The 23,824-nt window shown below is 38.3% G+C and overlaps 1 protein-coding gene across 9 annotated transcripts in view; it reads left to right on the top strand.

Moving 5' to 3' along the window:
* The window catches only part of map3k15 (mitogen-activated protein kinase kinase kinase 15), a 158,340-nt gene that overhangs the window by 4,529 nt on the left and 129,987 nt on the right, over window positions 1-23,824 (top strand). For 3 of the 9 annotated variants that reach the window (XM_079661535.1, XM_079661529.1, XM_079661530.1), the window contains 23 exons: window positions 130-323; window positions 1,945-2,113; window positions 2,204-2,310; window positions 2,654-2,824; window positions 2,914-3,026; window positions 3,246-3,405; window positions 4,007-4,157; window positions 4,265-4,372; window positions 5,055-5,104; window positions 5,265-5,360; window positions 5,521-5,608; window positions 5,699-5,832; window positions 9,691-9,818; window positions 10,140-10,270; window positions 10,368-10,473; window positions 13,292-13,449; window positions 13,542-13,725; window positions 15,232-15,409; window positions 16,104-16,317; window positions 17,288-17,473; window positions 19,509-19,614; window positions 19,713-19,989; window positions 23,578-23,690. In XM_079661535.1, coding sequence (XP_079517661.1) covers window positions 130-323; window positions 1,945-2,113; window positions 2,204-2,310; window positions 2,654-2,824; window positions 2,914-3,026; window positions 3,246-3,405; window positions 4,007-4,157; window positions 4,265-4,372; window positions 5,055-5,104; window positions 5,265-5,360; window positions 5,521-5,608; window positions 5,699-5,832; window positions 9,691-9,818; window positions 10,140-10,270; window positions 10,368-10,473; window positions 13,292-13,449; window positions 13,542-13,725; window positions 15,232-15,409; window positions 16,104-16,317; window positions 17,288-17,473; window positions 19,509-19,614; window positions 19,713-19,989; window positions 23,578-23,690 — 3,322 coding nt within the window. Of the gene's footprint in view, window positions 1-129; window positions 324-1,944; window positions 2,114-2,203; window positions 2,311-2,653; window positions 2,825-2,913; window positions 3,027-3,245; window positions 3,406-4,006; window positions 4,158-4,264; window positions 4,373-5,054; window positions 5,105-5,264; window positions 5,361-5,520; window positions 5,609-5,698; window positions 5,833-9,690; window positions 9,819-10,139; window positions 10,271-10,367; window positions 10,474-13,291; window positions 13,450-13,541; window positions 13,726-15,231; window positions 15,410-16,103; window positions 16,318-17,287; window positions 17,474-19,508; window positions 19,615-19,712; window positions 19,990-23,577; window positions 23,691-23,824 lie in introns of those variants that run through there. The other 6 variants (XM_079661536.1, XM_079661534.1, XM_079661533.1 and 3 more) reach the window with 5 other exon arrangements.

Genomic DNA, 23,824 nt, shown 5'->3' with positions numbered 1-23,824 from the left:
TTAGCATCTGGCATGATTATTATCCGATAATGATCTCTGTTACATTTAAAGCTACTTTGTTAGGCCTAGTGATACTCAAATCTGAATCCTCTTCTCTTTGACAAAAATGTTTCCCTTTTCTCCTTCCAGGCATCCAGTGGTAACTACTACTTCATCCCCTACATAGTGACTCCTAACCATGAATACATGTGCTGTGAGAGTGACGCCCAGCGCAGGGCCAGTGAGTACATGCAGCCCAGCTGGGACAACCTGCTGAGCCCCCTCTGCGTCCCCCTGACAGACCGCTTCACCAGCCTGCTGAAGGACATCCACGTCACATCCTGGTGAGACACATTTAAATGTCTCCTATTATAACATATTTAGGCATATATTATACGTCTCAGATATATACAAATATATTAAAAACATGTCTATGAAGTGTTTTGCTCAAAATACCTAACAGATCACCCATTCTAGCCATGCCTGATACCCCTCTTTGTCAGCCCTGTTAGAGAAGTGCTGATTCTGGGTTCGTAGCTTTAAAAAAAGAAATTGAAATAAGGGGATTATTTCTGAAACAGTATGGAGCTAAAATGCTTTTTTTTATGCGGGTTTACCTCAAGGTGAGTTCCTTTTTATATCCAGCTTTTTTACACATACTCTCTCCAGTACAGCGTTAGCTCTGACTGTTAGCGATGCTTGCTAATGTAAACAAAGACCATATTACTTCCAAAACATGTCGCTCATTGTTTCTGATAGCAACGTTTCTGATAGGGTTGTAGGTTTGAAGCAAGCCCACATTTCCGATATATCCGTTGTACCCCCGTTTTTAGAGATGTGGGTACGGAGGAAAAGAAAGAGGGTTTTGTTTTCTGACACTCTGTGAGTTCCCTTACACACCGGGGACACATATTTATGTGTTATATACATCAAAAAGTGCATTTTGCATGATAGGAGACCTTTAAAACCTAAAAGCAATCATAAAAAATAATACGTTCTGTTATTTGATCAAGTTGCTTCAATGGCCCTAACATGCAGACTCATGACTCTCTCTTGTATCATCCAAAGAGCACAGGATGTTTGATGAGTGAAAATCAGATCAAACATCAATAAGACAACATTATACAGAAACAATGGATTTGGAACAGATCTGCAGGGGACATTGAGTGCAATTTAAGACTTCCGAATACCTAATTAATAATTATTGCAATGGGAAACCAGTGGTAACAACATGGTGTGCAATTATTTATTTGTATGTGAATTGTATTTGTAGTTATGCAGAGGTGGGAGAAGTACCCAGATCTTGTACTTTGGTTAAAGTAGAAGTACCAGAGTGTGGGAATAATCTGTTAAAAAGTAAAAGTTCTGCATTCAAAATGTTACACAAGTAAAAGTCAAAAGTATTAGCATCCAAATATACTTCAAGTATCAAAAGTAAAATTACTCATTCTGTAGATTGGCCCATTTCAGAATAATATATATTATATGTTTTTATTATAATTATTGAATTAAATTGTTTATCAAAGCTGGTAAAGGTGATGCTAGTTTACTTACTAATTACTAATTAATTTGTATACTTCAGGGTAGCTTGTGAATTTACTCCAGGTGTAACTAAAGTCTGATTTAAGTGTTGATTATATTTCACCTCATTAATCCAAATCTTTCCAAAAGTAACTAAAGGTTTACATTAAATGTAGTGGAGTAAAAGTACCATATATACCTCTGAATGAATCTGAGTAGAAGTACAAAATAGCACAACATTTAAATAATCAAGTAAAGTCCAAGTATCTCAAAACTGTACTTAAGAACCCTACTTGAGTAAATGTACTTCCCACATCTGCAGATGCAGGAGCTTCCTCTATATTCTCGTAATCTTTTTTGTTTGCGTTGCATATCTCTCCTCCTCACCCCTATTTATTACCCAATTTACTTTCATCTCATTATTGTTTATTCTTTTCTGTGCAGCGCTTCATTTAAGGACACCCTGCTAAATGACATCAGGAAGGCCAGAGAGAAATACCAGGGAGAGGAGCTGGCCAAGGAGCTTTCTCGCATTAAACTCAGAATCGACAATACTGAAGTCCTCACCCAGGACATCGTGATGAACTTGCTCTTTTCGTACAGAGACATACAGGTACAATACACACAAGTTAGAGGAACAACACATACCTGAATCATATTCAAGTTAAGGGCAAGTGATAATTTCACCTTTTCCAACGTTAAGGACTATGATGCTATGGTGAAGCTAGTGGAGACTCTAGAGATGCTGCCGACTTGTGATCTAGCCACCCAGCCCATGATCCAGTTCCACTATGCCTTCGCCCTAAACAGGTACACAGGGGCTGCATTCATCTCACTCAAACACTCAAACCTTTCAAAAATATATATCATCATTTTTTATTTTGGTCCTGTGATTTTTTTTACAATGTATTTTTTATATGTAAATTTAAATGTTATTGAACTAAGATCTTCATAATTCAATGTATTATTCCTTATATAACTAAAAAGGCAGTGGAAAAGTTATCTAGCAGTAGCAGAAACTGCCATTCCAGCTTTTGGCTCAGGTGGAATTCATGTGATTAGGTGTGGTTACATTTGAAATCACAATTGTGGATTTTATTTTCGTATTATTTATTAACATTAATAATGAAGCTATACATCTGTATGTATGCAGGAGGAACACTCCTGGCGACAGGGAGCAGGCTCTCGAAGTGATGCTACAGGTTTTGCAGTCGTGTGAACATCCAGCACCGGACATGTTCTGCCTCTGTGGACGGATATACAAAGACATATTCCTAGACTCTGACTGCAAAGACACTATAAACAGGGACAACGCTATACAGTGGTGAGAACATGAATGCTATAAATGCTGATATTCCTTTCTACATGCTATCAGAATAGTTTATTTGCATCTAATCATTTACATTTGTGCAGGTACAGAAAGGGTTTTGAGCTGCAACCAACCCTCTACTCTGGTATCAACCTTGCTGTTCTACTCATAGTCGCGGGTCAACAGTTTGAGAGCTCCATTGAACTGAGAAAAATAGGTAAAAAAAGTTTACTGCATAAACTGCATTTTTGCCAAACATGTCCTTCATGGTATAAAGATGTATTTTGGTTCATTTAAGCTATTTTAAGTAAAAATGGTTCACTTAAACGGTACACTAAATAGATATCATTCAGATTTAATGTAAACAAGATAGCTAGTCTGATGAAATGATCTATACACTATAATATTTTCACACTTATAATTCTATTGTCTTTAGGTGTGCGGTTGAACAGTCTGCTGGGTCGCAAAGGCTCCCTGGAGAAAATGAATAACTACTGGGACGTGGGCCAGTTCTTCACTGTTGGCATGCTAGCTAGCGACATCCCTAAAGCTACTCAGGCCGCAGAGAAGCTCTTCAAACTCAAGCCGCCTATCTGGTAAAAACATTCACATTCATAAAAAAAATGTTTTCAGTAGTGTTATGAAACTGTTACAAGTTTGTTATCAGTGTTTTATCTCTGAAAAAATTACTTTTATATGTTTAAAGCTAATATGTTTCTGGAGACTACCTTTCATGAAATATACTTTATTTGTCAATGAAATACATGTAATTACTGAAAATATTTTGTGTAAGCCATTGTTACATTTTTCATTTTAAAACATTTGTGACAAGGTGACTACAGGAGGACTAAAAATAGGCTTATATTGGCTAGCTGGGAAAAGGAAAAGGATAACAAAAAAAAACGTTCCCATTGACTGAGAAAATCAGTTTTAAAATTGTAAATCTAATTCCCAGTAACGGACACTTAAATAGCCGTTCTATACAACATAAGGTCATCAAAGGTGTGAACTTCTAAAGCTGTATCTAGTTCTCTTTATACTGTCCATCCCTAATTAAAGAAGTCCACAAATTTGACTCTGAAAGAAATGGTTTCTACTTCCTTATATTTACAGGGCAATGAAACACTCTTGTATCTTTGTTGATGGTCCAATTGGGATGGAGACATTGATCACAGTTAGTGTAATTTGTTCTTCCAGGTATTTGCGCTCTGTGGTGCAGAACCTGCAGCTGATCCAGAGGTTTAAGAAGCAGACAGTGGAACACTCTCCTCAGAGGGAAAGACTCAACTTTTGGATGGACATCATAGTGGAGGCCACGCAGGGCACCACCGAACGACTGCGGTTTCCAGTAATAACCAATATAAGCAAACGCACAAACAAGCTTGATCTGACATTCAGAGACTCATACTGTAATAACCTTTCTGGGAACCTATTTTCTTCTTCTTTGTTTTACAGGTGTTGATTCTAGAGCCAACTAAGGTTTACCAGCCTTCCTATGTGTCCATCAACAATGAGGCTGAAGAGAAAAATGTCTCTATTTGGCATGTTTCTCCCGCTGAAACGGTAACATACCCTTCCTAACCACTCGGTTTTATCTTTTTACATCATTGACAATTAACTGTCGCTAAGTACATACACCGGTTATCATGCAAATGTTCAATATGATCACACAACGATATCACAAATTTATTAGCTTGGATGAGGAAAAAAGTCGGTCTATCGAAAGAAAAAAAAGAAAAGGTAAATATGCCAGGTGCATTGATATAAGATTTAAATAGAATCAATAAATCATGACATGAAACATGTGACTTGATTGTCAAGTTTCTACTGATGAGACAACACATATTTCCTACAGTATGCTTCATTACATGTTTTCCCTCTGTGTGTTGACTAGTTTTCTTTTAATTACATTTCCTGGCCGTGTCTTTTTCTTGTTGTTTAATGGCTCCCGACGGTTTAATCTAAATAAATCCACATTGTGATATTTGCATACTTTAACAGAATGAAAATCTGGATTAATTTGCATTTTCTTTTGCAGATTGAATAAAAATGATGTTAATATTTGCACTACATTTGCACAGAGACCAGGCTACTCATCTCAAGAAGGGAGCTCACACAGGAGGCTTTCTCCTTATCCATTTAAAAAAAAAAATAAGACTATGAGTTAGTCCTTGTTGAAAATGTGATAATTATGTCCGAATTTGAACAATGTGAAATGTTAAAACTTTATTCCCTTTGATCACAGAAAGGGATCCATGAGTGGACCTTCACTGCAATGTCAATTAAAGGCATAAGGTATGAATGTTAAGTTGGATGTGAATACACTTCAAAAGTTCTGTTTTACATGTTGGGCATCTCTATTAAGCTAAAACCCAATTTGTCAATGTTTATTTGGACTAATTACTACAGGTAAAAATGTCTAAGCTTTGATCTTCTCTAACTCTTCTGTCTGCAGCATCAGTAAGTTTGATGAGCGCTGCTGCTTCCTGTACGTCCATGATAACTCAGATGACTTCCAGATTTACTTTTCCACTGAGGAACAGTGCGGTCGGTGAGGACACACACCTCTAGATGTGTCTGTGTAGGTGTGTGTGTGTGTGTGTGTGGGTGTTTGTCTGTGTTTGTGTTTGGAACGTATGTATGTGCAACTGTATTATATTGCCATGTGTTGGCCATGAATTGGAAATACAAATGTTAAAATGCTGTTTCAGGTTCTGCTCAATGGTGAAAGAGATGATATCAGATGGTACGGGGAATGCTGTGGAGCTGGAGGGGGAAGGAGATGGAGATACACTGGAGGTCATAAATATAGCTTATATTAAATAAATATATTAGTGTTTAGTTTTATAGTTTATTATTACTGATTGTGTGTGAATGGATGTGTTACAGTATGAATATGACACCGATGAGACAGGGGACAGGGTGGTGTTGGGGCGTGGCACCTATGGAGTGGTGTATGCTGGGAGAGACGTCAGCAACCAGGTTCGAATCGCCATCAAAGAGATCCCTGAGAGAGACAGCAGGTAGGAGCACACTGTAAAATGTTTGGCTGGCTACTAGTTGCATGGATTTCACTGTAAATATTTCACAGTAATTTACTGTAGATATTTTACAGTAAATTAGAATAAAAGTAAAACTAAATACTGTGACTTTACAGTTGCCATGCCCATGGAATTACTGTGATATAGCAGTACAGAGCTGTGGTATTATGGTACCTTGCTGTACATAAATTACAGTAATTACCAGTATTTTCACAAGTAATGCAACACATTAGACATTAATTTACTGTAAATATACAAATGTCAATAATACAATAATACATTGTAAATTTGACAAGTTAACTGGGATTTTACCATAACTTCACAATTCAATCAGCTCAATAAACAAAGAAAAACAAAGAAAATGCCCATTTTAACTTTGCATTACTCCATTGAAGTGCAAAGTACATTTCACAGTGTCTTGGACATGTTGTTACGGCCTCAACCTCTACTCCGCGGTAGTGGCTCGTGCTGAGACCCGCAACATGAAAGAATACCCGCAATAACCGGTACTTGGTAACGAGCATTTATTGATAATCAGCCGTTTTCTCACACAAGCAAAACGGGAAACAAAAAGAGGTCTGGAGGACTGGCCAAAAGGAACAAACAGAAGGTGGGAACCCGAGCCAGCCACACCACGGGCCGTAGGACCTAGAGCTCCCCCCCTAACCAGAAATCAAATATAAACCCTGTGGGAAACAAAATAAAGCCGCGAAAACTGGACTACCAGGGGGGTATTCTACGAAGCAGGATTTTCGCTTAGCCGGCTAACTTCAGGGAAAATTCGGGGTTTCCGGTCCTACGAAGCTGGTTCTCTTTTTAGCGGGCTAGATCTCCATGGTAACTTATGCTGTGCGGCTAACCTGGCCCGGAGCAGGTTAGGTTGCAGGCTAAGAGATCAACTCAGTGAAAGCACCGGCTGCTGACCAATCAGAGCTCAGTGTGCGGAGTTTAAAGCGATCAAGTCATATTACAGGAAATACAGAAAAGCTGCCATTGCAGGAAATAGGGCCGGCAAAAATCACCGACTGTGTGAACGTGAACATTAATAGAATATCACCTCCCATCTTCAGAGCAATCTGACTATTATAACATCAGCGTTAAGAAAGCTTACTTAAATATCTGCCACAACATAAGTAACCGGATGAAAGTAACATTAAGTACAGTCCGCGGCATATCACATCATAATGTATCATATATTTCCTTATCTGAGTCAGCTGAGCCGTATCTGGCCGTGCAACACTCACAGTGTCACATACTGTATGCAGAAGTATTATTTTAAGCAACACATTAAGTTGACGAAACACTCGAGACAAGTGTAATTAAAGTCAGATCCACTCATGTCTTAGACGGGGCAGTGATATCATAAACCTTTTAATGTACGCATTCAAACACTTTTTCTTTTACCAGCTGTATTCACCTTGCAGGTGCAGCTATGTGGCTTTTATCCTGGATAAAGTGTTTAAGTCATGGATGTTTAAAGTTTAACGTCTTCATATGTGTCTAATTATATAGTTGACTTTTCATTCAGGAAGTATGACGCTGCGCTGTCAGTACGCTTCTCCATGTTTGTGATTGGTCGGATGCTCCAAATACCACCCCTTTCATGTCAACGCGCACCTAACTAGATAGGACACGGCTGGCTTGAGCGATCCACTTGATAACCCGCGTCGTAGTACAGTTTAGCGACAGCGCGTATGTTTTGGATTAGGCCAACCGGCTAACTCAAACATATCCAGGTTAGGTTGAACCAGCTTCGTAGTACAGGCATCAGGTCCTCCAGGCTAAACATAAACCCATCTGCAAAAATATGGCCTACAGCTAGTGATGGCAGTTTGACACTGAAGCTTCGAACGGAGCTTCAACCCTGGACTTCCAATTCCATAGAAGCAGTGCTTCGAAGCTTGCTTCAAATCACGTGACATGTGACGTCCGAAGCAGCAACTGCTTCAAATCAGGTGACATGTGACGTCCGAAGCAGCAACTGCTTCAAATCAGGTGACATGTGACGTCCGAACCAGCAACTGCTTCATTTCCTGAATGAATCAACTCACTGGTTCGCCGTCCAATCAGCTGATTCAATGCACTGCCTCGTCTCGATTCTGACAGGTGACAGGTTGAAACAGTTTCAAATTTGAGCGCTTCAACACTTTATAACCACTCTAAACAATGCGCAATGTGTGGGTTGTTGTCGTAGTTTGCGTTGTTGCTATTGAGCTGTTGTTGGCATTGCATTTGAATTGGATCATTATAGAGCAAGCCAGGAAGAAAAATAGGTCGTTCTGGCTCGTGAAACACTTCGAAATGTGGAGAAGTTGTGAACAAAAAGACAATGAGTAATATAAAAACACTTCAATGGTCTAAGGAATTGATAGCCCAGTGGATAGAGCCGGCGGCCAGGATGCGGCGATATCCTCTGCGCAGCTGATTCAACGCTCGGAATAGTTAAACTTTTAATCATTGCCTTTCAACTTTAATACTTTAATAACTGATAAAAGGCCCTCTCCGCCCCAAAAAATTTCAAGCACTCTGTAGTCTCTTCTCAATAACCCAATACACACTATTATCAATCTTTAATTGCAAATAGAACATGATATTCAGTCTTAGTGTGTGTGTGTGTATCGAATATTTTTCAAGGCAAAGATACGTTAAACCCACTGCAGCCTTGCACTTCGCCAGGAGAGGTCGCTGTAACTGAAGCTTCGAGAAATGAACCTATTTCCAACACAATTGTCCAAGTGGTTCGACGCTTCATTCAAAGCTTCATTTTGCCATCACTACCTACAGCTCAAAATGGCAAAGAGGTATTCTAAGGAGAGTGTCTCCCGGCGTTAGGAAAGGCGAGTCATCCTTCTTCTCCAGCTTCTCAGTCTTTATATATACACGGCTGAGTGGAATTTGGAACACCTGGGCAGAGGCGGAGCCAGGGGCAGACCAGGTGCACCTGGGCAGAGGCGGAGCCAGGGGCAGACCATGGTGCACCTGCACAACTGGGAGACAGAAAAGAAAACAAGGAGGGGAGCACATGTCTACACAGACATCCACTCTAAGGCAACCATTTTTCTGAAGAATGTGCTGACATGGGGGTTTAAATTGCCATGCCTCTTTTTGGCTTTCGAGCCCGTCTCAGGATTAATGCCCAGGAGGCACCTGAAAACAATAAGCCAAGACAACAATTTCAATTTTACATAGATTTATATGTTGCATCGTTTATTTGAAGGCAGATTCAGCGGTGCCCCTTTCAATTTAAGTAAAACCTGCACCAAAGAAAGAAATTAGTATTTAAAGCCAAGCAAGAAAATCCCTTAATTTGTTGTGTTATCACAGAGGATGGTCTGAATACAGTATTTTACTGTGAAGTAATACAGTAACATGTTGTGAAATCCTGGTAATCATTTATCCTGTACATTCACAGTAATGAACTGTGCCTGCATTGATTTCACTGTGAAATTCAAAATTACATATTATATTGTGGACATTACAGGTAAAGACTGTAAAGTGGTAAAACAGTAATTTATTGTAAAATATTACAGCTAAATATTGTGAAATCATGGTAATATTTTACAGTGTGGGTTTGTGTAGAAAAGCTGTAGTGACCCTGGTAATTGCTGTTTTTGGGTGGGGGGTTAGTGAGCTTTCAACTGAATTATAGGATTTTTTACTCAGCCCCTTTTACATACATTTTTAAAAACCAAAAGCTAACCTAAGACAAGGGTTACACAATTAACACTGCACTTCTACTACCCAAACTATGATGTAAATTCCATATTTTGCTTTTGCTGGGTAATTATAAGGAGAAAAGTATTATTTTTGATGGTTTTTAATCTCTCTCTGTGAATGTAGGTACTCCCAGCCACTTCATGAAGAGATTGCCCTTCACAAATACCTGAAACACAGGAACATTGTTCAGTATTTGGGCTCCGTTTCTGAAAATGGGTACATCAAGATCTTCATGGAACAAGTGCCTGGAGGTATGTTTGTGCGAGAGAGAGCTAGTAAACTATTACACAGTTGTGTTAACTAGTTGTTTTTGCTTTGGAAACCATCAATCCCTAAAAACTGTAGCCATACATATAGGTGATCCCAAATAGAGAGAAAACATTTTTTTAAAGAATAACTTTGTGATAACTTTATCCTGTGAAGGTAGGCAGATATTCTTTATTAATAATGGACAAATTAACATTTCAGAGACCGATGCTTGTGACCTCGGTTACTGAGCGGTCTCTCTAACTGCTTGGTCATCTCCCCGTCTCATGATAGGTTTTGGACACTCCTTCTCTTCCTTTCTCCAGGAAGCCTGTCTGCCTTGCTGCGGTCTAAATGGGGTCCACTGAAGGAGGCGACTATAATCTTCTACACCAGACAGATCCTGGAGGGTCTCCGATACCTGCACGAGAACCAGATCGTCCACCGAGATATTAAGGTAAAAGGAAGCACGTTGAACGAAACCTTTGTATGACAACAGTCGGTGTGTGGTGGTGATTTGAATGCAAACAGCGGATGTTTTTGTTTGTTTGCAGGGTGATAATGTGTTGGTGAACACCTACAGTGGTGTCCTGAAAATCTCAGACTTTGGTACATCAAAGCGGTTGGCAGGAGTCAACCCCTGTACTGAAACATTCACCGGTAACTTCTTCTTCTTATACAATGACATTTATTGTTGGCCCCTTAGATTTTATTATTCCTGAGGCAAGGTAAAACAAGTTTATTTACATAGCACCTTACAACACAAGGCAATTTAAAAAAAAGTACAAAGGACATTAAGAGCATTAAGAAATAGTGCAGCAGAAACATATTATAAAATGGCATTTAAAAACACTAATTTAAAAGCAAAGATAATAAAACATGAATATCACAGGTACATGAATAAAAGTGACAGTGCTGAGTGAGATATGAATATATCAATTAAAAGCAGCAGCAAAAAGAAAAGTCTTCAACCTGGATTTAAAAGTATTAAGAGTTGCAGCGGACCTGCAGGTTTCTGGTAGTTTGTTCTAGATATTTGGTGCATAATAACTGAACGCTGCTTCTCCATGTTTAGTTCTTACTCTGGGGACAGAAAGTTGATCTGTCCCTGAAGACCTGAGAGTTCTGGATGATTCATAATCTAGCAGTAGATCAGAAATGTATTTTGGGCCTAAACCATTCAACGCTTTATAAACCAGCAGCAGTATTTTGAAATCAATTATTTGACAGACAGGAAGCTAGTGTAAAGACTTCAGAACTGGAGTGATGTGATCCACTTTCTTAGTGTTAGTGAGGACTCGCCAAGCCCCTACAGGCTGAGTTACCGCCACCTTAATCTGGTGCACAAAATACATGCATTTATTAAAAAATTGCACAAATCTTTAGATAATATAAATACTACTATACAGTACTCTAAAGTATCAGCAAATAAAGCTTTGTCTTATACAGAATGTAATAAAAATAATAAACTTCTCCACTAATGGCTTGAAGAGAACAAAGCTGCATGCATCATAATACAGTCATTCCGTGTAGACTGTAGAAAATGGAGTCCTTGATGTTGCAGGTCTATAAGTGTTAATATCAAATGACCCTCAAAATGTCAAGAGCCACTATCAGCCTCTATGGAAACACTCATACGCGCAAGTGTGTACGAATGTGCGTGTACACGGTTAGTACACATTCATTGGCCATCTGTCCTTCTCCAGCAGCCAGCGAGGTGTGTAATTAAATTAGCTAATCAGGCAGAGGCAGAAGGGTGTTTACCTTTCATTAGCAGATGTGTGTGTCTCTCTGTGTGTGTGTGTGTCTCTTTGTGTGTGTCCTTATCTGTCTCTCCTCCAACTTGATCTTTGTATAGCTCTCTCTGTCTCTTACAGTTTACATCAGCATTTAGAGCTGAACACAAATGCCAAATCTACTCATAATTACTGATTGCAGACAAAGTACTCAGGGATGTTATATAGATAAATATAATCAACACATTTTTCTGAACTCAGTTAACCCTTGTTTGGTGTTCATATTTTTATTATTCAGCCAGTGTTCGTGGGTCTGGTGGACCCGCTGCTTTTTTGGGTTTCAATTCAACACAATCAAAAATATTTTATGTTAAAATACTCAACAGATGTTTACTTCATTTCAATTACAAGCAATATAAACAGCATATATGGTTCATATTTGCCCTTTTACATTTGTTAGATCACATTAATGAATTAAAGTGCTACTGGTTTCTTTGCCCGCTGACCGGCTGGTCCTGTGGCTCGTCTTTTTTTTGTAACTAGCTGATGCTCAATCTCATCCTCTTCTTCAAAGTTACTGTCAGACTCAGACTTCTCAGAAATGTGATCCTCACATTCTAAAACCTCTTCCTCTTCCTCTACATCATTATCAAATGTTTCTCTGAGCAGAGAATATTTTGGCCATCTTGATCAGTTGTGATAAGGACCCAAACTGGCGAAGCTTTATTTATTGGGTCCCGCCCCAAATTTGTGTGAAAAAAATAAAGATTGGTTCCCGCTAGACATAATGCGGGAATGTGAGAGCAGACAGGTGTCGGTGCTTGAATTGATCAACAATGTTGCAACCTTGTGCGGGACTGGCAGGGGCAGAAACACAAAAGTCTCACACAAAACACACACTAACACACACACACACAGAAGGCCCAGACAGCTGCACAGGACCTACAATTTCCACACTTTTGTTAGCCCCGGGTCCCGGGACCCAAACATCCTGTATGTAATATAAATGTGTAGGGGGGGTGTACAGTTGAAAATGTGTTATGATATATGTTCTTCACAGAAAATTAGCCAAGGTCATTGAGTGTGAGTTTGAAACAATTATTTATCATCTAATTCTTCTTTAGATAAATAATGAAAAACGGGTCCCACAGACCCAAACACCATACAAGGGATGATAAGATAAGATGTACTTTATTGATCCCAAATTGGGAAATGTATTCGTTGCAGCAGCATAAAAAAAAGGCATTGCACATAACTCGAAATTAAAAGAGTAGAAATAAACAATTCTAAAACAGAAACATCTCAAAATAGAAATAAACCCGCATTAGAGAGTAGAAAAATATACAGTTGACCGTGAATATAAAATAATCTATAAACTATCTGACAAATAAAAGACTATTGAAGGTCCAATTTTCAGTTAACACAGATCAGTTGTTTTTTTATGCAGCAATTTGTGTACAAAGTTATTTATCTAAATCTGTAGTTCAAGCACAGATGAATAACTATGTTTAGCTTTCAAATGCAAACTTTTTAAAGATCCATGCTTTCTGCAATAACTTCTCCAATGACATTAAATCTGGGTTTGTAACTTTAGATTGGATCCAGCTTTTTTTACCACGTGTCCAAAAACGTTAATTTCCAAAACTATTTTTTTGGGTCTATTTGTTGAGACTAATTGACTGGCCCTCCTTATATTTTGGAAAATAATTGTTTCATGTTGCCATCTGCCTCTCTTTCTGCAGGTACTCTGCAGTACATGGCTCCAGAAATCATTGATAAGGGCCCTCGAGGGTATGGGGCCCCGGCTGACATCTGGTCCCTGGGATGCACCATAATAGAAATGGCTACTGGGAAACCTCCCTTTCATGAGCTGGGAGAACCACAGGCGGCCATGTTTAAGGCAGGAATTAACCCTTTACATAATAAGGTTGTCTTTAAAAGTTTTAGGTCATGCTTCTTTTGTGTAACTGTGGCTGTGGTTTTATGTTTCAGGTTGGCATGTTTAAGATCCACCCAGAGATTCCTGAGTCCTTGTCATTGGAGGCCAAGTCGTTTATTTTGCGCTGCTTTGAGCCTGACCCTAATAAAAGAGCCATCACCTCGGACCTCCTCAGAGATACTTTTGTCAGACACAACGCAAAGGGCAAGAAGAGTAAGATCGCCTTCAAACCATTAGGTTAGCACACACATACACACACAACCTGTTCAACAGACCACAGCATGTCGTTTCGTTGAAACTCTGAGAATACAATATATAGTCACTTAAGTCTATCAGATAAACAATTTCTAGAGGATGTTCCCACAGATAAATAGATAACTTAATTGATCCCAAAGGAGAAACTTATTTAGTTGTCCCAGTTAATGGTCGGTAAAATAGTCCATGTCTGGCCCAACTTTTGATGAAAACTGGAACTGAGAATGGATGGCATAAAGACATTATTCTGGCAATGAAATTACAAGTCACAGCAGCAAAGAAGGTAACAGATTTTATATTTAAAAATATTTTTAAGGGCTATTTCCATTTATTTAAAGGGAGCGTAAGAATGATAGAAAAGGGGGGGCAACGGAGGTGATGATGTGCACCAAAGGGCATCCTGTTTCAAAAGTGCTGATTCTGTGTCTGTAGCTTTAGATGAGAATAAAGTGCCACCAGGGCGACTGTGGCTGCGAGGGAGTGCGGTCGTCTTTCAACCAGAAGGTTCTGGGTTCGATCCCAGCCCGTGCAGCCAACATGTCGTTGTATCCTTGGGCAAGATACTTAACCCTTAGTTGCTCCCGATGGCATGGCCAACGGTGTGTGAATGTGTGTGAATGTTAGTTCCTAGATTAAGGTACACTGCTCTGTATGAATGGGTGAATGACATGTAGTAAGTAAAGTGCTTTGAGGGGTCTTAAAGACTGGATAAAGCTCTATATAAGTACAGTCCATTTACTCCCAACACCCCTCTGAGTGATATTTGGTTAAAAATAACACAATGATGCTCTAGGAGATTCAGGTGATAAGGTGGGCGGGTGTTACCTTGGTTACTTATTGGCCTATGGTTACAAAAGCCAAAAACTCGTTATGACATCATAAAGTGGCCACAATCTGATTCAGAGAATATTTTATATAAATGGATCAGGACAAAAAGAGAACAAATCTTTTTTTCTGACACTTTCAGAATCTCTTTACACAGAGCGGACACATAATTATGTATAAAAGACGTGAAAAAGTGGAATTTGCATAATTACTCTTCACCCCTAAGTAAAGGGCACTGAGAACTTCCAAACCAATATACTGTAAGTTCCATCACTGCAATACACTCGCTGCTATATATATATATATAACTATGTGCAATATTATATCATATCATATTATTATTATTAGTATTATTAATAATAGTATGATAACGTGCAATTACATAACTGCCACTACGTTTTAATTTTTGCACTATAACTACTAAATACTGCTAATAATAATTGCATTGATTGTGTGACTTTCTATGTTTCTACGTTTCATGGTGTCTCTGGATGTTTAATTGCTCTTTTTGCTGCTGTGTTTATTGTGTTTATTGTATTTTGTTACTCTGGCACAACAATTTCCTTCGGGATAAATAAAGTCTTATCTGATCTCTTATCTTATCTTAGGGACCTTTAATGTTTACAATATACCCAAACCTTTTCTTAATTATTGTTTCTGCAGACTACATCCAAAACGTTTCCCTGCCGGTGCAGTTGCAGTGTGAGGCCACCGGGAGCAGCAGCAGTGAACCCGGCTCCGTGAGCCCAGACTGTGACTCAAAGCATGATGGTTTCTTTGATAAGAAGAAGAGCTCCGGCTCTGAGAACCTGCTCAAACCACCCATCTCCAACTACTTGAGGTCTGTACGTTTGTTTGTATGCAACCATGGTTGTGTGTTCATTTATGTGGGCTCGGTCAAGTTAGATTTCACAATAGATCCAAACAACCAAAGTTGGGTTTAAGTTTGTTAAATATATTGGATATTTGTTGTGCCAGCTGCTACTTTTTTTCGGAATTTGCATACATAATTAGCTTCACTGGCTCTGATAATGTGCTACCATGGCAAATTCCATTTTGTTGGCCTCAGACTTCTTTAACGGTTATGCTTATTTTCAAGATAAAATATACTCTTAACAATATCTACAATATTAAAACTATGTTACTGCATATAAGATAGTGCTCAGACAGTACAGATCATGTGATAAGATGTGAATGAATGTGCATTAGTGTTTATCTCTGTGTGTGTATGTTTTGGTGGCAGGTGGCCTTATTGTGCCCACAGTGTGCTCTCCTGCCTTTTACAACACTGATATAATGAGGTCTGGTCATTTTACAGCTGGCAGCTGAGCACACAGGCTCCATCACACACGCTTCTTCACGTGCACAGACATACCAGTGTGTGTACGTACGTGCACAACCTGCCGCGCTGAGTCATGCTGCTTCTGCACTTTCCTGGGCACACATAGTAGCCAGGAGAGGATTGTATCTGTAAATAAACCGGACAGCTTGTCACACTGTTGTAAACACTTTTTACATGTAATATTATATTGCAGGGAGATCAGAGAGTGTGTGTGTGTGTGTGTGTGTTGTAGTGTTCCGGATGAGGGTTCTGTCTCAGAGGACCGCAGTGCCCCCCCTTCCCCTGAGGACAGGGACAGCGGTCTTTTCCTGCTTAAGAAGGACAGTGAGAGACGGTCCATTCTCTTCAAGGTCCTCAATGACGACCAGGCAAAAGTAATCTCCAACCTCAAAGAGAACCACATGCAGGTGTGTTTCTGTTTCTGTGACTAAGATAAACACCTAACCACTCTAGGAGCCAGATTCCTAAAATGAAGTGAGGAGATCTTAAATTGCACAAAATATGTTTTAGTAAGAATACAAATTAACCTACAGTTCTCTCTCAATTAAAAATGGGTACATTCGTTCATGTTGTGGTAGTTTATAATGCTTTTTGTCTTGTGTTGCATTATGTTGACGATCTATTGGAAAACGTGTAGCTACTTTACAGTTATTGAAAGTAAAAGAACAAAGAAAAGCTGAACAAAAGACTCTCGCACACTTCATAACTTGCAGAGATTATTATCAATGTTCCGGTACACAAACATTGATTGGGTTATTTTGATATTTAAATAACCTGATAAAGGATGTGGTATGAAACGTTTCCAATTATATTTGTATTGCAAATGATGAAGCAAGTTTGAGGGATTATTTAGCTCTGACTTTTTGCCCAATAATATTCTCTTAGACAGCTGTCAAACAAATAGAAAAGGTGCTATTTAATAAAACTATATGAGCTTTTTTTTGGTGTCAATTTCTCAATTAAGCTCAGTATTAAGAAGGTTGATGAAACTTTTACCAACTCGGGAACAAACAAACAAAGTCAATGATGACAAAATCTCATTAACAATGCTTTAAAAAAAAATATTTTATTAACGTATAATAGTTTTAATTATATTTTTTGTTTTATTTTACTTTATATCTTTTTTAACTGTGTTTATGAATACCATGTACACCAAGACAAATTCCTCGTATGTGTTAACCTACAATAAAACTGTTTCTGATTCTGATTAAAGTTTGACAAGGCAGTGTAAAGAAGCATACAACACAACTTCAAACATTAATCCTGAAAAGGTGTAAATCGATTAAGTTACAATAATCTGACCCATACACAATAAAAGACTTGTATTTTTCTGTGTTAATAAGTGTGTCATGTGTATGCATTTATATATTTGTGTAGGGCAGCGAGGAGCTCCAGCTGTCTGTGGAACACATAAAGCGGATCATATGCATCCTTCGAGACTTCATCCATTCCCCAGAGAGGCGTGTCATGGCGGCCACCATCTCCAAACTCAAGCTGGACCTGGACTTCGACTCCACCTCCATCAACCAGATCCAACTGGTGCTCTTTGGCTTCCAGGACTCTGTAAGCAGTGCACACATTCACATCTGAAATACAAGCTCATACAGTTATCACTGATACAGTGTGCTTAAATAATAATAAATAAATAAAAACATTTTTTTACATTTATCTCACTTTTATTTTATATTCAGGGAAATTAAGCCCATCAACTTAATTTAAGAAGATAACATTGACATTATTAAATACAAATGTAGATCACTTTCAACAAAATCTCATACCTTGTAAATACCTTGTTTCTAAAGTCTCCAGATTACTAACAACGTGTAAAACATTGAAGGAAAAAAAATATTTTTAAGAAATAAAATTGTCGCACCACACAACATTTTATAAGGACATGGCCTTTTCATCTAGAATAAAAACACTTTTCCCCCTAAATATTATTTTTCATATGAATTGATGCATACTCAACATTCTGAATGTTATGAAAATGTTAATACATATTCTTAATTTTTTGCATTTTAGAAAATGGCCAGTTGAAAATTCTCTAAACATCATTGACGCATATACCATGTAGAATGGATTTAGCCTATTTATCTGGTGCAAATTAGAAGAAAAAAACAACACCATGCAGCAATGCACATGGATGCATGACAGGATGTTAAAAGACACAATAAAAGGTTTAGTACAAAGACTTTGTTGTAAAACTATAACTTATATTATATAATAGTTTACTTATACATATATTTTTATTACTAATCTATCAGCCTTTGCTAAGCTGGTATAGAGTGGTGCAGTGACGAGTCCTAAAACCCGGAAGTGAGACCACTACCGGTTCCCTCGTCTCAGAGTCAATGGGATTTCTCCATTGGGTTTTGGAAAATAGCTTGAAATAAGGTCTGTGGTTGACTCAAATTTAAGAGACGGATCACGTTTTGCTCTACAACATTAAATGCATCAGCAGTGACCTCACTGGTGATTTTTGAAGAGTTTACGTGTCTGAAAAACGATGGTTGTTAACAAGTGGCTGAATAGGACTACAGAGGTTGTCGAGGACGTTGTACGTCATTACGCCGAACACGTAAACACTCCCGTTAAGTTTGTTTTCCCTGTTCTGCTTGAAAGCAAGTAACAGGCTCCTGCAAACTGTTAAAACAAAAGCTTCAACTTGTACAATTTCGAATCTCTATTTTTGAATATCGATCTTAAGTTGGCATGACGTTGAAGTCGTACTCGGCTGTAGTTCGTTTATAGCATAACGTTAGTCTTTTGCTTCTGGCGATTAGATTTATGATTTGAAAATGATAAAAGTAGGGTAGACATGGGGATATTATCCGGCTGAACAAAACGTGCATTTATCTAACAGGTTGGCTTTCCACAGACTATTTTCAAAATTCTATGGAGAAATCCCATTGCGTTTTTGTCGAGGGAACCCATGCGCAGCTTATTTCTGGCTAAATACGTCATCCGTGCACCACTCTATTGCAGATGAGAATAATACACAGGAAAATATTTGACATGTGGAAACTAATGAAGCCTGGAATAAATCAATTATTTGACCAAATTAAGGAAACAACAACATTGTTAAACGTCAGCTCTTTTCGCTGTAGTAAGGCAATATTTCAGGAACACATTTTGTGAAATTAGCTTGGTTGAGAAACTTCTGATTATTAAGCAAAAATGTATATGCAGAGTTTTGAGCAAATAATGTAAACGCTGTTATAAATGAATATGTTGTTCATCAAATACAGAAAACTAATTAAAACAATTATCTTTCTCAATTTAATAATATGAAAACAGCACTTCCTATGAACTTGGCAGTTCATCCAAAATGACCATGCAAAGTGACCTACATCCTCACATTTAACTAACAATGAATTCTGAACATCGATACATATTTTAATATTTTCTAAATGTTGTTTACGATAAGATAATACTTTAATGGTCAGATCAAGTCTGAAATTTGACTTGCATCACAGCAGCTCCATGTGTAACATCAACATAGACACATATCCTTTTCTATGATTATGGATCATTTGAGTCTAAAAAGTATGTTGTTAGATAACTGTCTGTCCTCGTTTTTGTGTGTGTGATATTCTAGGTTAACAAAGTCTTAAGGAACCATCACATTAAACCCCACTGGATGTTTGCCATGGATAACATCATCCGCCGAGCGGTGCAGGCTGCAATAACCATCCTCATACCAGGTCAGAAGCCTGGCCTGAGCCTCTGCTGCCATCTAGTGGACATATACAGAATATTACATCTGATAACTTTCTGTCTTCATATAATATTCCAATAACAGAATTTACAGTACCACACATGCCTTTGACAGAGCTGCAGACCCACTTCGGTCCAGCGTCAGAGTGCGAGGGAGCAGAGAAGGAAGATGAAGTGGATGAAGAGGAGGCAGAGTTTGGTCCCGTTTTAGCTTCTCTGACTGAAGACCCTGTGACGACAATTGACCCCACACAGTCTGCAGCCAGCACCATAAACACCACCCACTCCCAGGAGCCTCAGCGCTCGCACCATCAGCTGGGTGCACAGCTGGGCCGGCTCAAACAGGAGACCAACCGGTACATGCAAGTACACACAACATACACTAGGTTGTAGATGGGTGCAGAGATGGCAAAGTAGAAGTACAGATACTCGTGTTTAAAAATACTCTGGTAAAAGTAGAAGTACTGACAACATTTATTTTCTCAAGTAAAGTAAAGAAGTATGGGCTTCGAAATGTACTGAAGTAAAAAGTACCCACAACTACCAACTGTTTTATAGAGTAACTGACCTCACTTTATATTAAAGGTCTCCTATTATACTGTTTTTCATCAATATATTATAGGTCTCAGATATATACGAAACATGTCTCTGAAGTGTTTGGCTTGAATACCAAACAGATCAGCATCCCATAAACCCTTCTGTTTCAGCTCTGTTTCAAAAGTGCTGATTCTCTGTCTGTTACTTTAGATGACAATAAGGGGCGCAGTGGATAGAGCCTTGGTGTTGGGATCAGGGGGTCACAGGTTCAAATCCCACTGCAGTCAGCATGTCGTTGTGTCCCTGGGCAAGACACTTCACCCCAAATTGCTCCTGTCGGGATTGCCCACAGTATTGAGTATGGAAGTCGCTTTGGATAAAAGCGTCTAATAAGTAACATGTAATGTAATATAGGAGGAGATTCAGGTGATAAGGTGGGGGGTGTTACCTTGGTTGGTGATTGGCTAATGGTTACACAAGCCAAAAAAACGTTATGACATCATAAAGCGGCCAAAATCTGATCAGCTCATTTTCAGACAGGTTTTTATATAAATGGATCAGGACAAAACGAGAGGGGTCTTTTTTCCTGAAACTTTCAGAATCTCTTTACACAGAGGGGACACATGTTTATGTATGAAAGACTAGAAAAAGTGGATTTTGGATAATAGGTGATCTTTAATATAACAATAATGTAATTGTTAGCTAATGAATGTTTGGCTGCTGAACAACGGCAAAATGACGTTCACATTGGTCCCTCTTCTCGAAGACCAGGAAATGATGGATACAGGGATCGTGTTAAAATCTATAGGCACGCAATGACTCTAAATAATAATGTTCACACCACCAAACGCAGATTAAAACTAAAGTAACAAGCCTGTTTTAAGTACAGGTATTTGTGTTAAAAATGTAAGAAGTAAAAACTTGTCAGAAAAATAAGTAGTGGAGTAAAGTACTGATACCAGAACATTTTACTTAAGTACAGTAACAAAGTATTTGTACTCCACTACTTCCCACCTCTGACATTAGCTTGTAGATGGGTGAAATAATACAAGTTGTTTTATACACACAATCAAAAACAAGGTAAATAAAGTGGTATGGTGCAGTTTTATTTTTTAAGACAAGATAAGATACAGTGTACTTTATTAATCCTAATTTAAGAAAAAAACGTGTTGTAGCAAAACAAGGAATTGCACATAATAACAAATTAAAAGAGTAGGAGTAAACAATTCTAAAATATAAACATCTCAAAAATAGAAAAATATATATAAATGATAAAAATCTATAAACTGACTGACAGATAAAAACAAACTATTGAAGGGCCAGTTTCCTTTGATGTTGTAACTTGCGTGTTCTCTTCAGATATTTGAACACCTACGGATTTTCCTACTCAGGCAAACACACAAGGGAAAACGGTTGTGGTTTGACATTTCATGATGATGCAACCCAACTAGTATCAATCGTGTGACAAGAAGTTTATGTAGAGAATGTGCACCAGCCAGCAGCACCGCCCACTTATACATGGGGTGACACTTACACACATTCATGTACAGTACATGCAAATAAAGGCTGGAGTGATGATGACATAGCAGGAACGTGTCAGTAGAAGTTAAAACAAAAGAAAACCTGACCTTTACCCTATTTAACCATTTATAAAGTATACATTTTACCATTAATGTCAAAAAATGAATTACAATTTTGTTATTTTATGGTATAATATGACATCTTGATTGTTTAAGCCTGACTGTAATTCCATTTTATTTTTTATGAAAAAATTGGCAAAGAGTTCTGGATAAAAAGATTGATAAAACAATGATGCAGTACAATGCTAAGGCTCATAGAGATTGTTTAACATTAAGAAATGATGATGTTTTCTTTGCAAAAAAAACTGAAAAAGGATATTTTTCATTTGAAATACATGATGTTATTATCAACAATGCATTACTTAAGATTCCCAATCATGTTTGATACCCAAACGTGCCCTTTAATTTCTTGTTTGGAGATCCCATGAAGGATGTTGCTGCTTTTGTAAAAACATTTAGATGTCTGTTTAATGTTTTTTTTGTTTTAACATACCTACTGTACCATGTTTCTAGCCCAGTGGTTCTCAACTGGTCAGGCCTCGGAACCCATTTTTTCCTTTGTCAATAAATCGCGACCCGAAATGTTGAAACACTCAAATCTATTCAACAAAATATTGTGCTGTGATATATATGCTTTTCAGCATACAATATTCATTAAAGTGAAGTACAGTGCATATATCCCTTATATCCCTTCACAGAACTAAAGCATGTTTTTAAAAAAGGTTTAATGAGATGATGGAATCAAAGCTGAGTTGTATAACATAAAAAGGCACACATGCTGAAAACCCATCCCCAGAAGGGGGGTCTAGGGGGATTCTCCCCCAGGAGATTTTTATAAATACTAACATATAAACTACGCATTCTGGTACACATAATATTTGATGCCATTGTTTGTTTTTCACTTTGTTCCGACATCTTGCTGCTCCTCACAGAGAGAAGAGCAAAGAGGAGATAGTCTGTGTGAATTACTTTAAATTGTGGGTAAGGGTAGATCGCTCCCATTGTTCTGTGACCTGTCAATCATCAAACCGGGGGTCATATTTCATTATGTGTTCATTTGTATCTGAAGTTGTACCCATGGATGTATAAAGAAGAGTTTAACCGCAAAGTTATTCTCCGTGGGGACTTCCGGCAACAATCTTGATTCTGATTGGCCAGAAAACTCAAAAAAAACATCAGCAAAGATGTTTTATTGAGAAGATGATCACTACGCGACAGAAGTTTTCAAAACCGTTTATGGTCTCCGGTACTTCCATTCCAATGCCGACTGCATGCACAGCGTTAGAAAATCGGGCCTTCAAAATACAAATTAGATTTTTTTCCCCCCCCAATTTTTTTTTTTTTCCAATCTTTTTGTCTTCACACACATCTGCGACCCACTTGAAACGGTAGTCCGCGACCCACTTTTGGGTCACGACCTACCATTGAGAACCACTGTTCTAGCCTGTTTTTATTGTGACATGTTCAGTTCTTATTTCCTGGTTGCAGTAGTTTTCCATTTTTTATTCAGGCCCTTTAACTCTGAGATCATGGAGCATGTAGCTCTACTTATTTACAGTCAACATCTTTTACAATGTGGAATATTCTACAAAGATACTTATTTTCTCTTATACGTGTGTAGATATTATTATTGTGGCCAGTGGATTGGATTTTTTCATTAGCTTGTTTTTACGCACAGGGCCTCACCAATTGTAGTGTATTTTTCTTCTCTAGTAATATAGTGTGATTAGCAAGTTTGTATCTTTTTGACAGTTATTTGATGTATCTCAGCCTTTCATACTGCCTGTGAGATCTACTGTAGATCATAATACACATCCTTTTTTTTTGCTGCAGGCTGCTGGATGAGCTGCTGCAGAAGGAGAAGGAGTACCAGCAGGTCCTGAAGGCCACACTGCAGCAGAGAGCACATGACCTGGAGATGATCCGAGTCAGACACAGACCCCCAGGTAAACACGTTGACATACTGTATTATCCTTCTGTTTGTTTTTCTTCCTCTCTAACTCTCTGTTTCCTTACAGACATTTCACCTCCCTCCATATTCCACATCCCAGCGGACCACGAGCCGGACAAGGAGCTCACT

This window comes from Notothenia rossii (assembly GCF_949606895.1).
Source record: "Notothenia rossii genome assembly, chromosome: 12".
Lineage (NCBI taxonomy): Eukaryota > Metazoa > Chordata > Actinopteri > Perciformes > Nototheniidae > Notothenia > Notothenia rossii.
This window is presented reverse-complemented; position numbering and strand designations above follow the sequence as displayed.